General features: G+C 34.6%; 1 protein-coding gene across 1 annotated transcript; it reads right to left on the minus strand.

The window, feature by feature from the left end:
* Positions 1–9387: 9387 nt before the first annotated feature.
* eif1b (eukaryotic translation initiation factor 1B) lies at positions 9388–10901 on the minus strand. Its single transcript, XM_073831103.1, has 4 exons — positions 10719–10901; positions 10019–10182; positions 9834–9935; positions 9388–9733 (listed from the first exon to the last, which is right to left on the minus strand). Exons 1-4 carry the CDS (start codon positions 10747–10749, stop codon positions 9689–9691), a joined length of 342 nt encoding a protein of 113 aa, XP_073687204.1. The 5' UTR covers positions 10750–10901; the 3' UTR covers positions 9388–9688.
* Positions 10902–10913: the final 12 nt, after the last annotated feature.

Genomic DNA, 10913 nt, shown 5'->3' on the forward strand with positions numbered 1-10913 from the left:
CTGCCGACACCGTGAGCACGAGCCAATGAAAACACATAGTCCCCTGTTCCCTATTTTAATTGGGATATTTTAGTGCTATTAGCAGCAAAGGCTCCACACCTCCTTCCCAAAACATTACAAATGCAGATCCGCACCCCGTCATGGTCACTGAACCAGGTACAATCTAGAAACTCAGGTGTCTCCGAAAAGCGAGTCTGTGCGGAGGTGTCTCCGTTGATGAAGGTTGAGCTAAGACTAGAACAGAAGAACTGGATGAATGCCATCATTTTGAGGAGCTGCTGTTTTGAGGTTGAGTGTGTAGAGTGAAAAGAGGGGGGTGTTCAGGCTCTAAGGGACTGACACCATATGTTATGTCAGCATTCATTACACTTTTATAGAGGCCTACAGTGCTTCGCTTTCGACTGAATATGTTATCCGCGCATCGGATGCGTCGGCTTAAAGATGTGCGCGGAAAACTGTTTTAATATTTGATTTTTAATCTATCAAAAGTGATAAATTGGCAAGGTAGGTGTACACCGATATCAATTATATATCGCCATCTGCTGGTTTCAAAAGTACTGACATATAGATTAATTTGTACAGACAGCTTTCTTACAAAGAGACACATGAGATCAGGAGGAAACATTGGAACTTTTCTCCTCTGAGCGTTTCATTCTTCCTTTCTCAGAGGAATCAGGAATGATGAATGTAAATAAAGAGTTCACACAGATAGCAGTAGTAAGGCAATTGGGTAAATTGAGACTACGCACTTAAAAATAAAGGTGCTTTTTTAAAGGTTCTTCACACCTTTTTATAATCTTTCTCCACAAAGAATCTTTTGTGAAACAGAAAGGTTCTTCAGATGTTAAAGGTTCTTTATGGAACCATTTAAAAAAAAGGTTCTTCAATGGCATCTTGAACCACCTTTCTTTTTAAGAGTGTAGTTCTCTGCTGTAATGACTCGAGACTTAAATTAAAATTATTTTGAAAATTCTGTCATCCTAACATTTTGTAATAGTTGCTGAATGAACAAGTGAAAATAAATCAAGGATAGATCTATGCATTAAGGGAGATTTCAAAAGAAAAGGACCAGAGGTATTTTAATTATATTTTAAATTTGCTTTTACTTTATATGTTAAGCTTTCAATTTAATTTAACTTACTTTTTAGTCATTTTGTTTGTCATTTTTTATTCGTTTTTGTTCTTTTATAAGCATTACTACTTACAATTGACATTTTATTTATTTCAAATTAGTAATTTTAGTGCTTCTACTACTTATTTCAGTTAGTTTCCAATGCAATTTCCAATTTTCATCTAATATTTATATTTTATTTCTTTTCAGCTTTACTTTAAGTCACAAAAATGTTTTAATAATTTTATTTAATGATAATAACCATGCTCAAGACAAGGACATTTTTGATAAATGTCAGTTTGGGCCAGGTTGTCACATTGATTTTTGAGGCGAATTGTTAAACATTTGTGACCCTTGACCACAAAATCAGTCTTAAGTAGCATGGATATATTTGCAGCAATAGCCAAAAATACAATGTATGGGTCAAAATTATTGATTTTTCTTTAATGCCAAACATCAATAGGATATTAAGTAAAGATCATGTTTCATTAAGATATTTTGTAAATTTCCTACTGCAAATATATCAGAGCTTAATTTTTGACTGGTAATATGCATTGCTCAGAACTTCATTTGGACAACTTTAAAGGTGATTTTCTCAATATTTTGACATTTTTGCACCCTCAGATTTCAGATTTTCAAATAGCTGTATATCAGCCAAATATTGTCATACCATAACAAACCATAGATCAATGAAAAGCTTATTTATTCAGATTTTTTATTTATTCAGATGTATAAATCTCAATTCTTTAAAAAAAAAAAGACCCTTATGACTGGTTTTGTTGTCCAAGGGTACAAATTAGCGTATATTTTTATATATTTAGCTTTCAATTTAATTACATTTTTAGTAATTTTGTTATGTGCTTTGCCATTTTTATTAGTTTTTGTTGTATTTTTGTTTGATGTATTTTTGTTTCAGTTTAACTTTTTTATTTTTTTTAAGTAATTTTAGTGCTTCTACTTAAAGGGATAGTTTACCCAAAAATGAAAATTATGTCATTAATTATTAGGCAAAAAATAATATATATATATATATATATATATATATATATATATATATATATATATATATATATTTTTTTTTTTTTTTTTTTATAATAACATTTACATTTTTTTTGTTGAACTAACCCTTCAAACTCAGTTTCAGTTAGTTGCCAATGCAACATTTCTGATTTTCACTAATTTAATTTTTTTAATGGAAAAATTACTTCGTTTCAGCTTTACTTGTATTACTTCTATTAAAATTGACCCTTATGACTGGTTTTGTGGTCCAAGGTCAGAAATTATATTTTTATGTTTAGTTTTCAATTAAATAAATAAAAAATAATTTTGCCATTTTTATTATTTTTGTGTTCTTTTTAAGTATTTCTATTTAGATATATTTCTATGTATTTTTGAAAAAATATGTCATTAATTTTAATCAAAAATATCTTATAATGACATTTATTAATGACAGAATTTTTAGTTGAACTATCCTTTTAAACTTATTTCAGTTAGTTGCCAATGACACATTTCCAGTTTTCACTTATTTTAATTTTTTTAATCTAAAAATTATATAATATTTCACTTCAGCTTTACTTGTATTACTTCTATTAAATGGACCATTATGACTCGTTTTGTGGTCCAGGGTCACATATTTTACTTAATAATAATAACCATGCTCAAGACAAGGTTATTTTTCATAAATGTCAGGTTGGGGCAGGTTATTGAGGCAATTTGTTAAACATTTTATTTTTATAATTATTATTATTTATTATTTTATTATGTGCTTTTAAACTACAGTATTTGTTAATAACAATTTCTGTAATTTGCTCATTTTGCTCATGAATTCCTTTGTTTAATATATTAAAATTTCACAAAAATGCCATTTAATATGTTTGAAATGCTGATTTAGAAAATAGTTTCTGTGGTCTGATGCTGGTTGTAATTAATTTAGCTTTTTGATAATCATTGCAGATTTCATTTACCTCTACGCCTTCAACAATGAATGTTACAAATTCATAAATTAAATTTCCACATCTCAAAGGTAATATAAACTAGTACTTTTTGGTCCAGTTAACCTGCTGAAAGAATAAGTTGGTTTTACAGAAGTTTTAGACAATCTTTAGCAAGGGAGGATGCTAGACCAGCTTCGTCACCAGCTAAATCAACTGAACACTAGACTGATTTAGGTTGGTTTAAGTTAGCCTTTTTCTTCAGGGTATTATTTATTTAGCATTTGCCAGCAGCATAATGAATTTTCCCTTATATGTACAAGGTGGACAGAGAAGCTGTTGCATGCATTTAGTTCTCGGCCTGTTGGTCAGATATGACAGAAGTAGTAGCCTAGCACAAAGTAGGGGTCGATGTCACTATAGCAGGCTATTATTTATTACCAATATCAAACCGCAGCGAAACAACATCTGAAGCTGAATCACTGCTTATAGAGACGTGAGCGGAGAGGGGTGAATGCTCGGGAATGCAATACCACACAAAAACAATAACAGCTGGCTGGCCTCTGGCTAAACACAAACAAAAATAATGGAATCTGCTGACTGCCAGACGGGCGTTTAACAGTTTTGTCCAATATCAAGCTCTCATGTGGAATTAATACATATGCATGCATAGCCATTTCTTTGCTTTTTCATATTTAAACACACAATAAGCGCATTAAACCCACTGAGCTGTAAAATGGCTTTTAAGCCTCTTAAAAGTGATAGAGATCAATTGTTCCGATATGAACGGACTGACTGTTAAAATGAGTGTGGGGAAAGAAAACAATGAAGCATTAAGAGCAGGAAGAGTGTGCTGATGAATCGGAGACATCCATCATTAACTCTGTGTGTTTGTCTGGTGGAGGTAATGGAGTGGAGCGGAGAGGACGGTGGACAGCCCCAGGCATCCACACGTGCTCCGTCTGTTTCCGTCTTATTCAGACACCAGCCACTAAACTGCTGAGGCCAAAACTCAGCACTTCACTCCTACACGTCTTAAGGGACAAACTGTTTTTGATTTTTATTAGCTGGACTCCGGAAAAATAACCCTGCGTAGCGAGCGAATCGGTATTTGACAGGGTTTCTGCAGATATGAACAAGTGAAATTTAAGACTTTTTAAGACCTTTTTAATACCACCTTATATGAAATTTAAGACCGAACCTGTAATGGAAATAGATATTATATTACATGCATACATGTAATATTTAATGTGTTTAATGTAAAAAGTAAACACAATTTCATGGCTGTCATAAATTAAATTTATTACTACGATATACAGTGAACTTTTCATATCAGCAGATACTATTCCACACAAAATATCCCCATAAAAGTACCACTAGAAATATCTGATGTTAAAAAAAATATTCTGAAGCAATATTTTCATCAGTGCTCTATTAGCTTTTACATCTTAAATCTGCATATTTGATTTACCTTTATAAAGGCCTTTTTTCTTACTTTTGAAATGTATGCATTACCTTTATCAAAAAATTCTAAATGGCTGTTAGCAGTGAGATTACATAATTTACACTGCAAAATTAAAAGTGAGATTAATGTTTTAAATACATTTATTGATTTATAAATATATACATTAGAAATGTTTGGTGTGGAGGCATACTTTTAAACACACTAAATTACCAGCAGGTGGCGGTAAGTCACTTCATGAGCGAGTTATTTCAACTGATTCGATCAAAACGCTGAATTATAGCAAAACGTTGCTAGGAGAATGCTTCTGCTAATGTTGCATATTGTCTAATATGTAAGTAACTACTTGACTAACTACTTGTTTATTGAGCTAAAATTAATGTAACATTTTTAATTGTGAGAATTTTCAGCAAAAAGCTCACTTGGTATATTACTGAACTATATCATGTTATAAATAAACTATACATTTGAAATGTTTACCTCAGTGTGTTTCTTTAGAGTGCTGTTACATTCATTTGTTTTAAAGTATGTCACAAATAGACCAGAAATACACACATATCCATTATCAATTTCTGTTTACGTTGAATGTATTGAAAATATGAATCTTTCTTGCCTTTCGATGCTTCGCTGGTTGTTTTTGTCACTTCAGTTTTAATCAGGCGGTTTGTTCGGTCGGGCAAGTAAAAAAAAAAACATTTTAAAAGTATTTCGAAGGCTGGCGGTCAGCTAGCTCCACCTATATTTCTTATTATTATTAATAACATTATATACAGAAAAAGGTCGTTTGACCTGTATTCTGCTACTGCGATTCTGAAGACGCAGTAACTTCCACAGAGGGAGAAAAAAAATCTAGTTGTTAGCAACTGGCCTTAGCCAAGACCTATATTCAGTTTTTTCAAGCTAAGTATCGCTAAACTTGCACTTCCCCATAGCTAAAAAGATAAATCCATTTTACTTCTGCGGTACAATCCGAGAGAGACTCGCGCCAATGACAGAAAGCTGATTGGCTGTTGCATGCTGGTCTCATTTGTAGTTTAAATACAGCAAATTATATTTGGAATAGTGAAATAAAGAACTACAACACCACGGAAACAACAAAAAGAGAATTTAAATGAGCATTAGAGGTAGCGTTACATGGACATCGGAAAAATAAGACCTGTGTAAAATTATTTAAGACCTAGAACAGCGAATTTAAGACTTTTTAAGGCCTAAAATTTTGATTTTTAAATTTTAGACTTTTTAAGACTTTTTAAGACCCCGCGGAAACCCTGATTTGAGTTGAACGATTCGTTCAAACTGATTCACAAAAGCAGCGGGATTAGCTCACGATTCAGTTCTCGCGTCAACAATTTTTCGGTATTTCTTAGGTGTATTAATATGTTTTTGAATGCTCTCAGTCATTTTCATCTGCAAAATTGCTTAAAACTTTCCTTTTTACTTGCGTGACTGACTGTACAGTCGTGGCCAAAAGTTTTGAGAATGACACAAATATTAGTTTTCACAAAGTTTGCTGCTAAACTGCTTTTAGATCTTTGTTTCAGTTGTTTTTGTGATGTACTGAAATATAATTACAAGCACTTCATACGTTTCAAAGGCTTTTATCGACAATTACATGACATTTATGCAAAGAGTCAGTATTTGCAGTTTTGGCCCTTCTTTTTCAGGACCTCTGCAATTCCACTGGGCCTGCTCTCAATCAACTTCTGGGCCAAATCCTGACTGATAGCAACCCATTCTTTCATAATCACTTCTTGGAGTTTGTCAGAATTAGTGGGTTTTTGTTTGTCCACCCGCCTCTTGAGGATTGACCACAAGTTCTCAATGGGATTAAGATCTGGGGAGTTTCCAGGCCATGGACCCAAAATTTCAACGTTTTGGTCCCCGAGCCACTTAGTTATCACTTTTGCCTTACGGCACGGTGCTCCATCGTGCTGGAAAATGCATTGTTCTTCACCAAACTGTTGTTGGAAGAAGTTGCTGTTGGAGGGTGTTTTGGTACCATTCTTTATTCATGGCTGTGTTTTTGGGCAAAATTGTGAGTGAGCCCACTCCCTTGGATGAGAAGCAACCCCACACATGAATGGTCTCAGGATGCTTTACTGTTGGCATGACACAGGACTGATGGTAGCGCTCACCTTTTCTTCTCCGGACAAGCCTTTTTCCAGATGCCCCAAACAATCAGAAAGAGGCTTCTTTGAAGAATATGACTTTGCCCCAGCCCTCAGCAGTCCATTCGCCATACTTTTTGCAGAAGATCAATTTGTCCCTGGTGTTCCAAAAGTCTTGGCCTCACTGTGCGTGCAGATGTGCTCACACCTGCCTGCTGCCATTCCTGAGCAAGCTCTGCACTGGTGGCACTCCGATCCCGCAGCTCAATCCTCTTTAGGAGACGATCCTGGCGCTTGCTGGACTTTCTTGGACGTCCTGAAGCCTTCTTTACAAGAATTGAACCTCTTTCCTTAAAGTTCTTGATCCTATAAATTGTTGATTTAGGTGCGATCTTAGTAGCCACAATATCCTTGCCTGTGAAGCCATTTTTATGCAACGCAATGATGGCTGCACACGTTTCTTTGCAGGTCACCATGGTTAACAATGGAAGAACAATGATTTCAAGCATCACCCTCCTTTTAACATGTCAAGTCTGCCATTCTAACCCAATCAGTCTGACATAATGATCTCCAGTCTTGTGCTCGTCAACATTCTCACCTGAGTTAACAAGACGATTACTGAAATGATCTCAGCAGGTCCTTTAATGACAGCAATGAAATGCAGTGGAAAGTTTTTTCGGGATTAAGTTAATTTTCATGGCCAAGAAGGACTATGCAATTCATCTGATGACTCTTCATAACATTCTGGAGTATATGCAAATTGCTATTATAAAAACTTAAGCAGCAACTTTTCCAATTTCCAATATTTATGTAATTCTCAAAACTTTTGGCCACTACTGTAGACTGACAATGAACGAGACACGAACTGAATGAACTATACAATCTTTGTAATAAACTCGATAAACATCTCATTCACAAGTTTTGTGACTATGCCAGGTTTTATGATTGTCTAAAAGTGACTATTGGTCATAAAATTACAGAATAATAAATTATTTTAACCTTGTTTTAATAATTTGTATTTATTTGGAAAACCAGCATATGCTGGTTAGGTATGTTGTGATGCTGGTTTAAGATGGTCATTTGCTGGTTTATGCTGGTCCTTTTGCTGAATTATGCTGGTCGACCAGCTAAGGACCAGCGTAAAGCAGCAAAGGACCAGTTGAAACCAGCATCAAAACAACCAGCATCCCAGCATCAAAACTACTGTTTTTAGCTTGATAAAATGACATCTCATTCATTCAAAAACAAGTCGATATGGGGTTTAGGGGTTATTATGACTATGTAAAAGTGTTTGAAGATCATATCCACCTTATTTTTGTAAGAGTGACAATGGCCATTTGTAAATTTATGTGTGTAGCTTCAGGTCTCATATCCGTGTACAGCTATTTTTAGATGTACAAAACTCTTTTTGCTACTTGATAGTGCAAATTGGTGTGTTTCACCATATTATTTTAATGTATTATCTTAATAATGAACACACTGGTTTGAAGTGCAATCAGTTTTTCCATGTACTGCACGTTGTTATTCTCGTTATTAATGAACCGGAAGTCTCGCCCATAAGCTTTAAATAAAGATTTATACATGAAAGCTGAAAAAAAATAAGCTCTCTCTTTTTTTTTTGTTGTCCTTTAGTATAAGACAATATTTGGCCAAGATATGACTATTTAAAAATCTGGAATCTGAGGGTGCAAAAAAAATCTAAATATTGAGAAAATAGCTTTTAAAGTTGTCCAAATAAAGTTCTAAGCAATGCAAATTACTAATTAAAAATTAATTTTCAATATATTTCTGGTAGGAAATTTACAAAAAATCTTCATGGAACATGATCTTTACTTAAAATCCTAATGATTTTTGGCATAAAGGAAAAATTTATAATTTGATCAATACAATGTATTTTTGGCTTTTGCTACAAATATTGACTGGTTAAGTTAAGTTTTGTGGTTCTGGGTCACATTTAGGCTTACTCTTGCTGTTTTTATAGCTTGATAAAAGTCTCCTTCCAACAACTGACAAAATTGAGGAAAATGATTTATGATTCTGTGAATGAATCGTTCAGGTAAAATAATTCAAAATATTTAAGTCTCAGGGATGAACACTACTTTTTTACACTAGTGTGGTATTTTTGAGTTATTGAAAGGACCTTGTGTTTGCCCAAAATACAAGTTTAATCACTGCAAATAGAATCAAGTAATAATTTTTAGAAATTCAATTTCAGACCATCTTGCTGTGGTAAAAAGTGTTTGAAACGCCCACACGGACTCAGTGAGATTGGCGTCCCTCAGTCGTGAACGCCATTCCATGCCCTTTAAAGAGGATTACGCTCATGATTGAGCCTGGCGGGACAGCCAGGACACTGCAGACTTAGGCCACAGCTGAAAGGATTTTACAAGAGTGAACAAAAGCGGTTTACCAACAAGAAACCTTGTCAATTCTACAAACTTCCTCAGAATAATGCACCACAATGTAAATTAGTACATAAACTTCCATCATAAACCTTTAGCCTACACTAAAAACATGGGCATTGTTAAATTGCCAGTAGAAATCCATTCTAAAATGCATTTTTAGTACAAGACTAAAAGGTAATTGTAATACTTTGTGACTTCATACAAACTATGTGGAACAAATGTACAAGAACCCTTTTAATTTGTGCCATAAAGACTTTAAACAACTTTAGAGTTCTGACAGTCCTGAAAGTGAAGTCTTAAAATACTTTGCTATACTAAACATTTATGAACCAAAATTTATTATGGAACAGAAGACAAATAGCCACAAATGTGCAAAGTCACATAATTTTATTGTCCTTGATAAAAAGATAATACCGTGCAATTGTGTATCTATAATAAAACATTAACAAGCATCAGCAACAAATATTCAGTATCTAATTCAGACCAGCCTGGAATTAGTGGTCCGCTTGAGGTCATTATGAAGATTCGAGCTTGAAATGACTGCAAAAAACAAACAGTTTTACCCTGCTGTCAGTGTTGTTAGCATATGGTCACCAAAACCCTGCCATGAATATACTAGGATTGCTACATGCTGGTGCAGTCCTTTAGAAAGCCCTGGAGGGGCCAGCATTTTAAAACCCGTGAACCTTTAACTGCTCCTCCTTTACAATGTTAATCTGCGAAATGGAAAATGAAAATTAGCAACTGGATACAAAACTAATTTGATATGAAGTCCAAAACAAATTACACTACCAACCAAACAGACGCATACTTTACCTCCATCAGAAACTGACAGATATTCTTCCTTTGGTCCCCCTGTAACTGAATCACCTCGCCATACTCTGGGTGCTCGATCACAGTCCCATTGCAGGCAAATTTCTGTTAAATAAAACAGTGCAAATGTTAACTCAACATCAAACACCTTAGAAGAAAATGCTTCAAATAACAAAACATGAAAATACCTTCTTAAAGGCTTTCACAAGTTTCTTTTTATCATAATCATCTGCAATGCCTTGCACTGTGGTCAGTGTTTTGCGGCCGTTTCGTTGCTGAATCCTTATGTGGATTTTATCCTCAGTCCCAGCCGGGAGCAAGTCGTCACCCTTAGTTGCATCAGCAAAGGGATCTACAGAGGAGAGAAAAAATAAATAAATAAATAAAGTGTATATCTTAGTCTTGGCTACAAGGAATAAATCATACCACTGCAATGAGAGCTCAAACTCAAGGTGGAAATCGGGTCAAATAATGAGCAACATCTGACTGTGATTTAGGTCAACAATATACAAATACACGTTTTTTCCGATCACTGTGGGACTTTTAAGTTACTTTTTAGGCCAAATTTGGTTCTCACACAAACATACGCTTTCACAGTCACGTTTGACTAATGTAATCTTACATATTGAGCTAACAAGCTGCCATTTTTGGCTACGGCGAGTATAAACAGAAAATAAGTTAAACGCGTCATTTTAAAATTCTGATATTTCACATGTTTCACCTCACACTTTTACTCTTAAAGAGAAAAAGCTAATTACTCATATCTATCGTATTTAAAAAAACACTCGTACTGATAAATTTATGAGCACACAGAACAAAGTAACGTTACACGGACAATGCTCAGGATCGTTTCCGTTTGCAAACTCGTGCTCGACGCGTGTAACTTACCGAAAGATTGGAGGTTCTGTATATTGGACATGCGATATTACGGCGGTTACTTTAACAGATGAAAGACGTCGGCGATCAGTGTCGCTTGGAGATGCTTAGATTTGTTGGTGTTGTATAAAACGACGTCGAAACCACAGACCGGCTGCTTTTAATCTGCCTGATGCAACTTCCAATGTGCTTCTAACGTTGGTCACA

Source organism: Garra rufa, chromosome 24 (genome assembly GCF_049309525.1).
Source record: "Garra rufa chromosome 24, GarRuf1.0, whole genome shotgun sequence".
NCBI classification, from domain to species: domain Eukaryota; kingdom Metazoa; phylum Chordata; class Actinopteri; order Cypriniformes; family Cyprinidae; genus Garra; species Garra rufa.